The following is a 16,961-nucleotide window of genomic DNA, read 5'->3' as shown; positions in this document are numbered from 1 at the left end:
CCGTCTTTGCATTATTAACCACAGACGATAGAGCCCTATGCCCAGTTTTTGTGAGTCTGTCAGGCTCAATTACGTTCAAGAAAATCACCAAATCTGGGTGTAATTGAGGTGTAGAGTCTCAGGTGTATTGTTTCACTATTATTCTCATTTTGTGCCGAGAATGCGCGCACAGCTGTCGGGAGTCTCCATCGCGCCATTTGGAACAAAGATGAAGATTAGTTGAATCCCTCATCTAAGGTCTCATGTTAAAGGCTGTTTCTGTCGGAGCACCGAGTGAAAGTTTTCAACAGGTTCTCCATTTCATATGCAGGATCCTAGGCTTAGCCGCTGATTGTCAGTGTCATTTAAAGCCGATGTGCAGGATATGACTGGCAGCGAGCCTGTGCATGAAAGCTGCTGATACATGAAGATTCCTCACATATCCAGGGTGTGACAGTTATATCTTATATATCCATAATGTACTTGTTATTTCTTTATTACCCTGTTATGCAGTTTTTGAGTTAGGGATATGATAGCGATTCTATTTTTTTTAATAAGCAAACCCATGAAAAGGTGAATACAAACATGAATTGTCTCTGGAGCTGCAGTGTGATATTGCTTTTTTCTCTGTGCCAGACTGTGCTGCAACCATATGTGCAACATTTGATTAACATCTACTGTGTCAAGCTGTTTCAATTAAGCTGTTTGACCTTTTAAATTCATTTTGCTAATACCACATTTGGCTGCCAATAGAGTAAAATCTAACGTTATGTTCTTTTTTGGTACTGAAAGCTGTAAGGTTATCGTTTATTATATGTATATAACTGTTTTCCATTTATAGAAACTCATTAAAATTCATCTGCCTCTGTTTTATTGTGTCGATCTGGAGTCTCTGTAGCCCTTATGTCACCTCACCTCAATATCTGGTGGAAAAGAGAAAGAAACACAAACCCTCAAATACAAAATTGGAGTGATTCCCTCACAGCATGACAGAGCTTTAACCGTGTCCCCAGAAAGGACAAGAAAGTGAGTACAAAGAGCTGACATGGCTTTTGTTACTATTTTTACCTGTGTGTGCGTGTGTGTATTAATTTAGGATCTTGTCTTTTCTTCACCATGTGCTAAAGGTGTTTATTGGTTCTTACACAAGTGAAGTGTACAGGTTATATGTGTGTGTGTCTCTGTCTGCTGTTTCTTGTGTATGTGGGTCAGTTCATCACCTTTCATTACTGCTATTCCACTTTTTTTTCTTCTCCACTGCTGGGCTGTATTTGGATTTCTTGGTCATTTTTCATCCACAGTTTGAGCAAGTGTCATTTATGTATCAGCGAGTAGACGTGGTCACAGTGCCCCCTGGAGGCGCGAGGAGCACTTTGCAACGTGAGGATGTTACTGAGCGTCTAAACAACTGTTATCAGCAGGCTAGTCTCAATATTTTCAGTTCATTTATTATTTATACATTAAAACGGGAATTTAAAAATACTACATGGCAGCATTATATACAAAATATGCTATTTGGTGCATGCATTTAGAGACTTAGCTTTGGCGTAAGAGCTCATCGCCTTGATATAATATTCAATTTTTTAACAGTTTTATGCTTAATAAAGGCTCATGTATAATAATGTTTTAGAATTTCATGCCCACACGTTTCTGGTTTGAGTAACAGCCTGATATGAATGCAAGTGGCAACGAGATGCTTTTGGAAATGCTGCCCCGTAATTACAGCAATTTAGAGCAATCTGAATAATTTCAAGCACTGCGGGATAAGTGCAGTCAAAAGAAGAGCAGCTTCGGCAAAAGTAGCTGGTGACAGCTCGGAAAATGCATTAAAAAAAATTTTTTTTCTGTTTTTTCTCTTTTTTTTCCCCCAATTAAACACCGGACGGGTTTAAACTGAAAATCAGTTTAACATGTCCCAAAGTTTACTTTTTCCCCAGCTAAGCTACCCAGTAAGGCTTAGAGAGGAATTAATCATACTGTAACCTGACAACAGAGGGAGCCGGTGCCATTTAGTGGAGGTAAAATATCTTTCTCAGCAGACATAAACCATCTCCTAAGGGAAACTTCTCACTCTAACCGGTAAGCGTGGTACAAGGATTAAAGTCTCTGCTCATGTAGTGTGTCATGGTTAAATAACTTCCTCGAGCAGAGGAAGCAAATACAATCATGCAAATGATGAAACCAGAGCTCGCGCAGTGGTGAGGTAACCTCAAACCGAACCTGCTCTTTTCATCAGTAGCTTTGTTAAGAAATGTGATGAAGATGGCAGTTAGAGACTAGGACGATAGAACCGGATGCTGAAAGCCATTAAAACAGGTGCACAATATTTCTGTAAATGAGAATAATAACAGTGATCTCATTAATAATATTAAGCTCAACCCTCAAAAATGCCTTCTTTACATCCTGCTTAGTGGCTACACACCTGAAGCAGAAATTGAAGCTGAACCAACATTACGATGCCTACTGCATCTCTTATATCCTGTTCTTGATTTCACTGATGTTTGCCATAAAAAGATGAATGCTTGTTTTATTTCTGTCACTGTCTGTCACATTTATTATATGTGTAAATAACAGATGGGTCGTTATGTAGGTGAAACAATATAAATTCAGTTCAGTTCAGTTCAATTAAATTTTGTTTTTAATAATGTCAAATCACACCAGCAGTTGCCTGAAGGCTTTATATCGTAAGATAAAGAATCTACAAAATTATGAGAGAAAACCCCCAAAAATAACATGACCCCCTATTAGCAATCACTTGGCAACAGTGGGAAGGAAAAACTCCATTTTGAAAGGAAGAAACCTCCAGCAGAACCAGGCTCAGGGAGGGGCCATTTCCTTTGACTGGTTGGGCATGAGGCGAGGGAGACAGTGTGTGGAGGAGAGCCAGACATGAGCAATAACTAATGCTTAAATGCAAAGTAGTGAAAAAGGCATGGAGGGTCAATGGCTCAGTGCCCTCAGCAGTCTAGACCTATTTCAGCATAACTAAGGGAGGATTCAGGGACACCTGACCCAGCCCTAAGCTTTAACAAAAAGGAAAGTTTTAATCCCAAACTTTAGAGATGATGTCTGTCTCCTGAATCCAAAGGAGGAGGTGTTTCCACAGACGAGGGGCCTGAAGCTGAAGGCTCTGCCTCCATTTCACTGTTAAATACTGTAGGAACCACAAGTAAGCCCGCAGTCTGAGAGTGGAGTGCTCTACTGAAATGAAATAGTACTATGAGGTCTTTAAGACAAGGCAAGACCAATTATGTATTAATAAGGATAAGAGTCAAGTTACATTTACAAGTAACCTTCAACATACCTGCCTTAGCATCAGTTTCAATTTTCCTAACTGGCATAAACATGTAGTAGTGGCCCAAATCCTTCGTGTTTCACCACTGCCCAGTGTGCTGGGCTGTTTACAGGATTATAAAACCTTTTGGTGTTCGTGCACAGCTGCACCACAAATAAGACTTTTACACTTAACATGTGGTGGACTTGAAACATCCTTAATTAGGAAGGAGAAATGTGCTGGCAGGAGCTGATTCCTCTGGTGGGATGTAAATTTAAAGGAGACTCACTCTTCCTGATTAAGCGTGGGCCACCGGGACAGAGTGTGATTACAAGTGCTATCACTGGGTGGTACAACTTGACGGCATTTAAGAGATGCGGACGGACTTTATTAGCTGTGGTTGTAATTAAGAGGTAGTCCCACATTTTAAAGTGCCTCCCCGTCTGGCTCTCTGTCTTCCGACAGTGTTTTGAGTGGTTGGAGGTCATAATCTCTTTCACCTGTTTACAACCTTTGCAAAGTGCTAGTCAGACTGTTAATTTTGGTTTGCAAATGTTATTGGGCACTAATAAGCTGCTGAGAAATTAAATGAATAAAGTAAATATATTTGAATTTTTATGTAATTTGGCAGCTTTGATGTAATCATAAATAGATAAAGAACTAACCTGCTATCAGGATAATAGGATAATCAAGGTCACATGTGAGAATATGGGTTATTAGTTCTATCCATTTTTATCAAACTCTATGATTATTTTTCCATAACTTCAGTAAAACAAATCATCCTGCCAGCCAAAAACTGAACAAGTCCACTGAAGAAAGATGTTGTGTTTGCATACTCTCAGACTGCACACACATTGCTACTGTGGGGAGTGCCAGACACTGTGGATGGCAACACCACAGATGCTTAATTATGTGGAAGCACTGGATCAGAATATTATTGTTTATTCTATCATGAAATATTTATGGCGCTTTTGTCCTGCATAGAGAAAGAAAAGCAATAAGACTGCAATGCACCGAGGCAACAAGGGATTTGCAAAATCCATTAAAAATCATTTTGAATTTATGTGTTGTGTAAACACATATTTTCAATGACTTTCAGTCTGTATTTTAACAAAAATGTCCCTGCAGCTGTGTTATCAGTTACACTATGGCAGCAGAGATTTATAGTCCCAAGGGTGTATCTGAGATTATGTGAAAGACCAGCGCGAGCCTGTGCTGCCAAGTAGCTCTGCAGTGTCACAAAAACAGGGAAAGTGGTTTTGGCAGTGGTTTTCTAATTCTCAGAGGACCCCACTAAGGCCATTAATCCTGTGAATTGCCACTGTTTGCGGTACCTCGACAGCCACTTGCCTTTAGAGATGAGCTGTGTCTTTCTCTGAAGATGTAAAGGACCTCAGAAGAGGGAAAGTTAATTTGACTTGACCTTTCCGGTGCTGGGAACAAGCTGTTATTTAGGACTCTATGCCACAACCTCATCTTCTGTTTCCACACCCTGGGAGGTATTATTGCATAGCAAGACATGCTCTTTCAGGTTTGTAATGAAGTCCCAGCCTCTATGTTTGCTGCTTTGCCCCGTATTCTTCTCTGATAATCAGGAGTCAGAAGTCCCCTGGGAGACAGAAATGGGAAGATTTTTTTAAAAAAGGAAACAAAGAACGAAAACACAGCCAGTACTTTACATCAATAATAATGAGTCATTAATATTTATGGCAACATTAAATTTAATTGTCCTATTTTTGTTTGCTTTGTATGTGTGTGTCTATACCCCATTATCTTTGGGTGTACTGTGATTGTGCTCGATCATTTTAATGAAGTGGAAAAAGTTTGCAAAAAAGTGAACCTCTGGAAATTATCCAGTTTACTGCTGAATCATGAACCATCCCTGTGACGGCATCAAACACAGCAAGTTTAACTTGCAACATTTTCCACCTTTTTCCTTTACTTTTGTTGTAAAGACATTTAACAACATGACTAATGCTTGATATATATTTAGGAAAACAAGTGCAATTTCAAAAGCACGTCTCAGCTTTTCTACATTATTAGGAAATGCTGCTGTACTAAAACAAAGAAACATGTCAGCGCAGCTCTTTTGGCTTAAATGTCAAGAAATAAAAGTGCAAAATTACAATACTGGCAGCTCATTCAGTTTTTATTTTCAGTACTTTGTCCTGTAATGAAAAAAGTTTTCTGTTAATTCACAGGAAATGTCCTTTTTCATTTTTATTTTGAGCTACTAAGGTCACAAAAAAAATGACATTTCCCATGGTGAATGGTAAGAAAATGGTTTCTGTTACTTGATGGTTTATCTGTTACTTTTTTACTTTACTGTAGTGTACCAGGCTGTGGCTCTTTGTCAGTAGGAAGATTGTAAAACTGACCAAAATAAATTGACAGGCTAGTTCTGGCTCCTGGGTCATGTGTTTAATAAAATTACATAATGAACTGCATCACGTCCTTTAGGAGGTGACTGGGCGCCTCCAATATTCCCTTATTTCAGCAAACTGAGGCTTTCGTGATGTGAAGACAAGGAATTGATTTGTTTTGAATCAGGATTTGCAGTGTCATTGGATAAGGAAATGCCGTTAACAAATCTGGCAGTGTCTGGCAAAGATGCACTACAACAGCTTGGACTGTCTGTAAGAAAAAAAACAGCTGTGCACAAATTAATCTGGGCACTTTTACTCGTACTGCCACTGTTACTTTATTTAGGTCAGACAAGAAATCATTGAAACTTTTACTCTTGGACACCTTTTAGCAGTCCGAGTCAATCATCTTCCAATATCAAGTCCAACTTGCAGCTGTAATACTTGAATGCATTATCAGTGAAATAGATTTCCACACCACCTCATTTTACTCCTTCCCATCCAGCTCCAAGTTTACACAGTCTGGAAACTGTAAAAGGAGTGAATACATGTTATATCAAGTAGGGAGTTAATCAAAAGATTTGCTTCTTGTTTCATCTTAATCCAAAGCAAAAACTGCCCTTTGGTTATGAAGGTAGGTCAGTTTGTTCCCCAGAGATTCTGCTTCAAACTACTTTCCTGTTATGATTTTTGCTGGCTACAAAGAAAACTTCTAGCTGGATTTCTGTGTCTTCCTTGCATAGCTGTAGATGTTTTCCCCAAGGCCACCACATTTTTGGGGGAATGCAGTATCTCATTTCTTTATATTTTTCTTCCAAATGGTGACTTTTTTTTTGTGTAATTTTATAAAGTGATAACCCCCCAGACTTTCTAGAAGCATTTGGAAGTTTTTCTTTGGACATGCTGTTTTTTTCACTCATATTCCGTCCTGGCTCCTGTACCTGACTATTTTCAGAGGGCACACAGTAGCTTGGTGGTTAGCACTGTTGCCTCACAGGAAGAAACTCATGCGTTTGCATCTTCTCCCTGTGTCTGTGTGGGTTCTTTCCAAATACTCCAGCTTCACCCCACAGTCCAAAGAAATGCATGAACTTAGTTTAATAGCTGATTCTAAATTGACTGCAGGATGGATGAAAAGGAACATAACTCAAGGGAAGATCTGGTGTTGTGCATATATATAACAGGGAATTTAATAAAGAACCAATTTTGATTAGTCACTTTGTTACAAGCAGCCTGTTGCAAAAACACTCAGTTTGTTCCAATGTCTTTAGTTGAATCTACAGAAAATGCTAAAAGATAGCACAGTTTAACTGGCATAAAATAGTATTTTTGCACCAACAATTGATTCCCGAAGAGCTAATAGTTAAAAATTGGCATATCTTCGCATGGTGCACTGTGTGACCTTCAAAAACATAAAAAATCATCAGATAACTGAAAGATAAAAAAGGAGTGGCAGGCCTAAGTGAGCAGTATCTGAAAGTAACAAAGAAAAAAAGAAACAGGAAAAAGTCCCGTGAATACCTGACACAGGATGTGAGAGAAGAGGGAGAAAATTCTGAGTTATGCCAAATTACGCAAGAGCTAGATGTAAAATCTGTGATATATCCAAATTTTAAATGATTGTCAATAAGTATGGAGGAGTTCAGGAGAGAGGTACAACAGTGACTGTCTACTATGTTTCAATAATTTGCTACATGTATTTCCCAATTTCTTAGCAAAATATACAAAAATGAGTGCAGGCTCAAGATTTCTGCACACTACTGTATGTGTTAATGTTGTTTTAGACCAAATATTTCCCTGATCTTTCAACACACAGTGCTGCTAAACTGTGTTGTTTGAGCTGGAAAATGGCTACTGTAGCTTCCCCCATTATTCAGCATGAATAAACAAAAGGAAGAAAAGTACAAGCCGCTCTTTGGAGCACACTAGAACATTCCTGTGTACATGGAAGAATAATCGCCTCTCTTTGCGGATCTGCTTCTTTTAGGGATAAAAAGGAGGATTCATACGGCTGAGTTGGTGCAGGGACAGGACCTCAAAGGATTTGGCTTTTTGTGTGCCGTTACAGCTCATGCACACTGATTGCTGTAGATTGTTTGTTAGAGAGAGGGAGTTGTCATGTGGTGTCTCAGAGCATGGACTGGTTTGATCCTCCTCCGTGTTTGCAGATAAAAGTCTGTGAGTCACTGACTGGGATCTGTTAATGATCTCACCCACTCCACCTGTTTCCACCTCCCTGTCTTTCCTATTGGTAATAACATGTATACAGTCTCTGAATCGTCATGTCTTTAACACACAAAGGCACCAAGAGCTGAAAACATCAGCTCACAAAGACATCTGGCAGCTGCAGAGCCTTAAACACACACACTACAAACACACATACACACACATACACGCTGTGGAAATTTTTACTGTGACACACAATAATATAATTCACAGGTGACATGTTTATAATGTTTATCCATCAAGCATCCTGTTCTGCTCTTTTAGTTCATTCACAGTGAGCTCTTGCACTTCATCCATTAGCCCTCATCCGCTCTCCCTGACATTTCCCTTTTTCAAACCCAAACACAGGAGGTATGTGTAGCAGTGGAAAATAGTAAAGGATCCAGTAGATCCAGTGCAGCATTTCCAGTGGTTGCTGAGGGATGCCAGAATGCGTCTGGGCAGAGTGTTTTTAGAGCTCCCTGTCCTATTTAGCCACGGTCAAGGGATTGTTGCTTGACTGTGGATCTAAAAAGTGAATTATTCAGCACAGTTTCCTTTAGCTGGATCACACTTACATATGAAGAGCCTCTGCAGACACACACTTGTATGTCTACAAAGACATTAACTCTGATAGTGACAGGGATCAGAGGCACTCTCTGATAAGTATGGAGCTGGATAATTTGAATCGCTGACAGCTCTTCTCTGACGTATCCACCAATGGTTGCTCAGGAATAAAACACAAGCAAAACATGGAATGACATGACACAGACACCGGGGCACAATTTCAGCTGACCAGCTGCTGCAACAGCAGCAGTTTAAGGACAGCTTTCAGTTTAAGAGAGTTATGAAACACACACAAGTCTGAATTGTCACTCCAGGCTTTAGAGCCAAGTTTTGTCGTTGATAGATCAAAAAGACAAGAGTCCAAGGAACTGGAAATGGTTTCAGCGCCTCTCGTTCGTTCACCTGAAGAAGAATCCAGATATCCTCGGCTCATTTCTGTTATCAGAAGAATGCAAACGGTGACATCTTTATCAAATCATAGATGTGACAAGCACAGAGAAGAAGTATTGGGAGAACAACTTAGGCCACTCAGTTTATTTGTACACCTATCTGCTAATATGGTAATGATATGCTACAATATAATATGCAATTTATTCATGGCTATGTAATAACAGGTGCAGACCATGTGCATATACGTAGGTATCACAGTGTTCTTAGTTTTCTTAGGTAGACGCTGATATGTCAGCTTGGTATCAGTGCAACTTATTAATTATTAGCCCTGACAACACCAATCCACAATAAGCTCATCAGTATCTGAATGGTTGGGAGATGGGAAACTAGAAAAGAAAAGACTGGGTGGGTGGGTGCATTCCTCCTAAGAAGTTTGCAGTAAATGCAAAAACATGCAATTCCCTGTGCAATTTTGAGATTACATAACCTTAAAGGCAATTCACAACTAAATCACAAATAAAAATCATGAGCTTGTAAAACCACCGTGTTAAAAGCCCATCAGCAAGCTGTATTACAGAGATACTGGAAGCTTCATTAAGCTTTAATTGTGAGGATTTTACTTCATCAAGAGGGGAAAAGACATCATATTATTTAATTATAATCATGAGCTATAATTGCAGTTTTTATAGACTAAATACACCCACACCAGCCTCCCACTTAAACTGTACTGGTCCCATCATATCTGTCTCACAGGCCATTTATAGCCCAGAGTTTTAACGCACATCTCCGGGTCAGCGACTGCGTCTACTCACTCCCATGCAGACTTTGCTTTGTCCCGGAGGGATCGCGGCTGCTGGGAGTGTGGGAGGAAAGCAGAGTTTCACGACGAATGGTGGTGGGTGGATGGGCGGTGGGACGTGGTTATGAAGCTGATTACTGCGTGACGTTGGCGAATTGCAGCAATCTCCAAACTGTACGTGAAGGAGAGACCGACCAGGACGCACTGGATACGGCAGATCTGGGGAGGGAAGTGGAGGAAGGGGGTGGGGGGATCCGACAGAGGTAGAGAGAGAGAGGGAGAGAGGGAAGAGGGAGAGAGAGAAAAATTAAAAACAGGAGGTTGGATGGATGTGAGGGGACAGACAGCAGGACACCGGCTCTAGAAACATCAAGGGTCCCATCAAGAGGTCTGGTGTCTGCACCAAATCAGCCTCAGGGATGTAGTCGAAGCGGTTCGGAGCTCTGCCCATCCGAGCTCATCATCATGAAGAAACACTCTGCAAGGGTTGCCCCGCTGTCCGCCTGCAACAGTCCGGTGCTCACCCTCACCAAAGTGGAAGGTAGGGAGTTCCGTTGAGACCGCCTGTACCCCCGCAAACTGGGGGCTGCCGGTGTGCCTCTGACAGAGACCGGAGCTCAGCTCAAATATTTCTGTTCACGAATCGTTTTTTGTTTTTGTTTTTTAAGACAAGGATCAACTTTAGAAAATCTCACTGTGAGCAACACGAAGCGACGGGAATCAGTCAAGCGCTCAACTTCAAATCAATGATGCAATATTTGTGGGTTTTGACATCAAGGCTCAAGATCCATTTTCTTTACATGAGTGATGTCAGATGCTTCACTTGGATGTTAGGCTGTTTTATTTCTCTCGTTATACGACAACGATGACAAATTTGTTCCGTTGCGTTTAAATGATTGCGTTATTGACGCACTGATTTTTGGGAATGAGCGCGACTCGCGAAGGCTGTGCCAAAAATTTACTGGTCCTTGGGGAGGGTCTTAAGTTGTTATTGCAGCAGGGATTCCCCTCGCACTCTCCCCCGTGTACCCATCATCACAGGCTGCAGGAGTCTCTGCTTAAAATGCCAGCGGATAATGCCAGGGCAGCCGGGACATGAACCCAGCAGCAAGCGTGTTATCGGTGGTCCCATTAAACGCTCCGTGGTAGTGTCCTTCAGTCTTCCTCATAGCTTGATGTTGGGTCTCACTGGGTCTCCCCTGTCTCGTCTGAAAATCCCTCTGATCTGCAGGAGCGCTGGCATTTCCTGCTGACATCATTAAGAGACAACACCTCTCGGAGTTCTTGTGTGTGTCTTGTGTGTGTGTGTGTGTCTGCTGCAGCATTCTCAACACCTTCTTGAAAGAGTATAGTGTGATGGTCCCTTTGATGCCTGTACAGTATCCCTCCTATGATGTTCTCCTCTGCCTGATTCTTGTGCAAAGAGCTGATGTTATGCTCCCCCCCCATCTATTACTGGAGACTACTGAACATCAGTGTTTTTGCAGAAAAGATGTTCACCTTTCAGCTGGATCAAATAGAGAAATAACTGCAATTATTTTGGTGAGTTTCATAGAGCCTCATTATGACAAACTCACAACATGAAACTAGAACCTCAGAGCTTTTATAGACAAACTCATTGTGTGACCATGACGGGTTTGGTGGCGGCTGTACTTTTGTGCAGTGCAGTATTGAAGCTCAAGGTGACTGATCATCAGTGAAGCCACTAAAAAAAGCTATTAGGTTACATAAAACACAGAAATTTAAGAGAACAGTCACATAAATACTTGTTAAACTGTTTACCTCTCTGCTTCCGTCATGCAGGGCTCGAGTTGTTGCTGACTCAGACTTAACTCTGTCTCTGCTCCTGTTGTTTGGGAGTTTGCTATAGTCTGGAGCATTAATGTGAAACCATCTGAAAATGCTTCATTATTCATAATCGATCACTCAACCAGCAGATGGAAGGTGAGTGGCCAATTTTTATGCAGGTTTTTAAATGGACATGGATGAAATCGACGCCCGAGGTGTTTAGTTTGCATTGCATACACTCAGACAAGGCGCCCCGGGTAACTTCAGAATAATCCGTGCTGCTGGATTACCAAAGATTTTAAGCTCATTAGTGTAAATTTCAGGGTCGACGGGTTTTATTTTCAGAATAGCTGGGATGGCGGGGTGTTATTTGACAAGCTTGTGTATACAGGCTTGACAAAAACTCTGCTGTGACACGAGGCAGCGGGGAGAGAAAACGTGCATATAGGCGTCTTGTGTTGGGGATGAAACGGTATTGTAAATTTTTGAGGGGAGTCAAAGCAGTAAAGTTTGTGATGTGAGTGCTCGGCTGCTCGTTTTTAGCAGCTGCTTTGAAGGAGTGGTGGTGGTGGAGGAGTGGGGGGATCACAGGGGGCCACAGCATATCAACATGCAGCTTTTCAGAGTCTCTCATGCTTATGTAACACCAGCACTGAAAACTCTGTTCTCCTCACTAACAACCTGCAGCAAACTGTCAAAGACTTTTTATCCCCCAGTCTTGAATTGTCAGTGGTCTGTCTTTTCTCTTCTTTTTTGTGTCCAGTGAACAGGCACACTTCCACACAGCGTGAAGCAACAAGTACAGTATCTGATTTGAACATGAAATTCTATTTTTTCTTACATTTATTGCTTGAATTGATACATTTACTGGATAGTAACCAATCTGCATTTCCATAGTCATCCTATGATCTCCTCTTTGTTGGTTGACTCATGGTTCTGGTTATGCAGTTCAATGTTGTCTCTTACAGCTTTAATTCATTCCTTTGGAGTATTTACCGCTTCCTCTGTGTTTTCTTCTCATAGACAATAATTATTATTGATTTCTCTTTTAAACGTATTTCTATCCATGGCGTCTTTAGGGAATGTCGGTCCCTTTATCTTCATAAGCAGGGGTAAGAAGTTCATAAACGTCCCTTTAATCTCAGCAATTTAATTATATCCTCTGAAACTGTGCAGGCACGTTTTCAGAGTGATTCAGCACACATACGCCCCCCCGGGAAGCTGGTCACCAGCTGCCGTTATGGGCACACTAAATCTTTCCCAAAAGGCTTCATGCACTTTGACCATGAGTTTCTGTATGTGTGCCACTCAGACGATAGCAAATTAAAAGCCTTTGTATAGAGAAGTAGACCCTTTAGATTAACTTGATTAAAGCAGTTGGACGCTTGAGTGCTGGGCAATGTTAGGAGTTCTTATTTTGACCTTCCTGCTCTGCTTTTTTGCGCCTGTGCATCTATCTGATCCAAGTATATTCATACGGGCCAACTTTAAAACATAAATGATTTGGACGATTCAAGACAGAGAACATAAAAATCTGAATTGCAATCATTGCTTTACAGAAAGCGAACACCGCATGTTTGCTTCAAGGACAGAATCTTGAATCTTGTACTCATTTGCATGTGTCTTATTTGTATGTAAATGTGCAGCAGCACCCTCAGTATGGAGATCAGGCTACATGTGCCAGACAGAGGTCAACATATTGCATGTACATATTGTGCATGTATTAGATACATCAGTAAAAAGCTTACTGGGAGTATTAGTGGGATTCGTCTTAGAGTTTCTTCCTCAGCCTTATTAAATTCTTCACATTCATTCTTTGAGCGTAATTGGAGTTGAAATTGTTGGTTGTCAGAGGAGCAAAAGTAAATCTTGATCTTTGTGCTAAATGTATTTTAAAAGCCAGTGAAACGGGTCTTTGGGCCTTGATAAGTGTGCATTGAATACACAGTGACAGGGCTTTTGTTTTATTAAGAGGCCGAGCTTTTGCTTAGGTTTATCAAGTACAGCATGCGTGTGTGCAGAGAGGGCTGTGAGTGAAGCCGAACGTTATTGGAGGTTTGTTGCACGACTTCTTTTCTGTATGTTATATTTGTAATTTATATAGTAAAAGCAGTGCGTTTAAGCAAAGCCCGCTATAAATATGTGTAAAGACGAAGCTCCTCAGCGGTAATCCTAAATCGAGTGAGCTGATCCAAAAGCTTTTCGGTGAGAAGGAAGACTGCCTGTCTTCTCCAAATACACAATGCACCCAGCAGATTAGACGCTACAGCTGTGGTTGGGTTAACACGCTGTTTATGACAAATAATTTAACAACAAAAATGTAAAAAATTATATTTATTTGAGCCATTTAGACAGAAATGTGAATACTCGAGTGTGCAAACGTGCGTTTCATCTGTGAAAGTGAGTAAGCAGTTAGTTTGTTGAACATACTTTTTGATGCCATTAAAAACTCAATTGCCAAACTGCGAGTGTCTCACAGCAGTGACACAATAAAAGGGTTAAGATGTGTTAAAAAAAAAAGGTGCAGTCGTGACTCAGGTTTGTGAAATTTGATAGAGTCCCTGTGTCATCAGTGGCCTTGGGGTGCAATAAAGGGAGTAAAACCACAGTTTGGGCAGACACTCAGCATACACCTGCCGTGGTTGCCTTTCCATTACCTTAACAGGAATGCTGTGGCCAATCTCTTAAATATTGATTTGTCGCAGAAAGTGCTGGGACTCTTGCCAGTCTGTTAAACTGCGGGTACATCACAGTGCATTCACTGGTATAAGGCACTGCAAGCGAGGGAGGGCTGCTTCAGAACAGGGTTATCCTTTAGCGTACCCGATGCCAAATATGATTGCTATTACTCTGCTGCAAAACACAGTGCGCAGACCTGCACAATCACTCTCTGCTTGCATGCACGCAGTGTAACCAATAAGGCATGAAGGGGGCTGCAGCATTGACCTGTATCATGAGCATCTGTTGAACCAGCTGGGCAGGTCAAGGCAGACACAAACAACAAGTTTGTTCCTCGGTGAGGAAGTCGCCGCGCTGTCCTTTGAGGTTGAAGGAGAAACCGAGAACGAAGGAGAGCAGGATCAGTAACAGCTGACCCACCCTTGTCTGCCCTTCTGGGCCTTTAGTCCCCTCAGCCCATGTGGTCCTACCTATCAGCTGGTTGACGCAGCAGGGTGTGTTTTCCGCCTGTCTCTCTTTTGTGTTATTGAGTGGGACAGGCTTGTCAGATGAGCCTGCTCTGGTGTGTTGAAAGGACACTGACTGACAGCTTGGCCTGACCAAGTTGAAGTTGTCACAGTCAAGTATCACAGACTCACACTGTCTGTCAGACTCTGAGGCCACAAAGACAGTAACTGCTGTCTGTGTGCTGCTTGTCTTTCTAGCTGTCTCTGCGATTAAATTACCATCCTTTTTTATAAAAGTACAGTTAATGGTTTATTTTTTTTTTTAAATATATGTATATATATATATAAATCGCCTTTTTTTCCCAAGCAAAAAGAAAACAGTATTTCTAAAACACTCTGCCTCAGACTTATGTCAGACCTGACAAACCAAATAAGTCAACATGGATCTGAAGGATTTATTTTTATTGAGGTATTTATTGAGTGATTGATGCTGTGTGACAGCCATAAACCAGTTTAAAGAAGAAGAACTGTGATTTTGAATTTGTTTGCTTGTTTTTTATTATTATTTTTCAGAGCATTACACAAAAAATGTGAAAGGTTCAGTTCAACTTACTTAAAGACACCTCAGTCATACCTTACTATGCGGGTAACTTTATTTAAAAATGAGAGATTTTCTTCCCTCAGCCTTGTACAATGACACTAAAAAGTAAAAGTGTCAAAATTAAGACGATCTGACTCCTTAAGGTTTTTACACAAAGACTTCATGCTGTAATGTTGGCTTGAGTAAGTTGAACTACTTAATTTGTATTCATCACCAAGCAAAACCAAAGACAGTAAATAAAAGGAGAAGAGTTTCTCTGAAGTGTGTGTGTGTGTATGATTGATCTGTTTACCCTCTTGAATCGCTGAGGCAGAGCACTCTTGCTCCCACGGAGGTGTTGCCAAACAGACAAAACTCTCCTACCACTACGTCTCCCTACTGTTGCACCCTGCCGCCCTGGCAAACCAGGCTTGGGTGGTGGCCCGTTCAGGGAGCAAAGACAGGGATGTATCGAGACTTTCTCAGCCTGTCACGGCCGGGTTCTGTGAAGTGTGAGAGCGAGCAGTCAGGCAGGGCTCTGCTGGCACGTTTGGGATTTGCAGCTATCAGCAGGAGAGATCTGCACTGCAGAGACTGCAGAGGGAGGGAGGATAGCAGAAGTGGGAAGGCTGGCTGGGAAGCAGGGAAACACAGACTTATGAGGGAGAGGAGCTAGAAAACTGGCTCGATAGTGAAAACTGGCTCGATAGTGACAAGATTAATCTCAACATCCACTGGAGTCCTTTGCCTCTACTGGGAGTGGGATGTATGTTCAGTATCCGGCATACGAGGTGCTTAGTGGACTAAAGTACTTCAGGCAGATATATGAGCTTGCAGCACAAAGATTGATTTACTGTGCCATATTTTAACAAATATACACTTGTAGATAAATAGATAGATGCTAATAGGCTACTAGTTTACCTGTGCTTATTAAATCCTATGATTCTAGCGTGCTTTCATTCTACCGAGCAGTAGGGATGACTGTATCTGAGGAAGCAACAAGAAGAAGCCATACACAGCTGTCAGAGCAGATCACAAGCTGCCCCTAGAAACACTTTCTTCTTGTCTCCTGCAATTTTGCAGATGTCCGTTAGCATCCAATGAAGTATATTTGGACATAGAATGGGTTGAATAAATGTAGACATTTTCATCCAGGGTTTAATTTTTCTATCACAGTAATCTAAAACTAAAACTAATTTGCGATCCAGTGCACGCAAAGGCTGAGATTAATTATTAAAATGTCAGAAATGCACTGTTCCTGTGCTCCAGACAGCTAAGTGTGACAGACTCACCTTGACGGTTGACATTAGATTATGAATTAAAAAGGTGAATCATTTAACACTTTAAGAAGACTCGGTCTGAGTATTTCATCTATGGTCATAATAGCTTCAAATGTCATTAGTGGAGAGGCCCTTCGATTTTGCCGGGCCACTCCATCGACTCAGATCCAGCACACTGATGAGTTCACTCGATATGTTCGTTACTGGCATTCAGGGTTCATAGAGCATCATTAGTCACCATCAGTCTAAGTGTAAAAGAAGTGCGCTCCGTTTTAAGTCATTAGTCTGGGAAGATATACTTGCAGCTCTGCATTTAATTACAGGGGCTTTAATTAGTATTTTATTGCATGACACATTTTTATTTAGTAAGAGACAGACTATTGTATTTAAGTATTGTGGTAACTGCCACAGCCTGGAGTACAGGCTGTATAATATCACTAATGTTGTCACTTCACTAAGTGTGCCAGAGCTGATAATGCTTAGCTAGGCCCCAGAGTCTGCCTGGGGGCTGATTGGCTTGGTCCATTATCACATTTGGGAGATTAAACTGTGGTCCAGAGATGTGGTCAGAGCCACAGGATGCGGGATGGAGGCCCAGGAAGGACACAAAA

At 41.3% G+C, this 16,961-nt stretch overlaps 1 protein-coding gene across 2 annotated transcripts in view; it reads left to right on the top strand.

Annotated features, from left to right (window-relative positions):
- Positions 1 to 16,961, top strand: part of slc35f3b (solute carrier family 35 member F3b) — a 51,342-nt gene that overhangs the window by 15,814 nt on the left and 18,567 nt on the right. Inside the window, exon 1 of one of the 2 annotated variants that reach the window (XM_086259780.1) lies at positions 9,842 to 10,118. The exons of the other annotated variant lie outside the window; for it this stretch is intronic. Within the exon in view, the coding sequence (XP_086115906.1) occupies positions 10,043 to 10,118 (76 nt within the window). The 5' untranslated portion in view covers positions 9,842 to 10,042. Of the gene's footprint in view, positions 1 to 9,841; positions 10,119 to 16,961 lie in introns of those variants that run through there. 2 annotated transcript variants of the gene reach the window in all.

Source organism: Aulonocara sp. 'chitande type north' Nkhata Bay, linkage group LG13, assembly GCF_057382095.1.
Source record: "Aulonocara sp. 'chitande type north' Nkhata Bay isolate Kocher_YH1m ecotype deep benthic linkage group LG13, A_spYH_male_GT1.1, whole genome shotgun sequence".
NCBI lineage: Eukaryota > Metazoa > Chordata > Actinopteri > Cichliformes > Cichlidae > Aulonocara > Aulonocara sp. 'chitande type north' Nkhata Bay.
The sequence above is the reverse complement of the archived record's forward strand: the minus strand, read 5'-3'. Positions and strand labels throughout refer to the sequence as shown.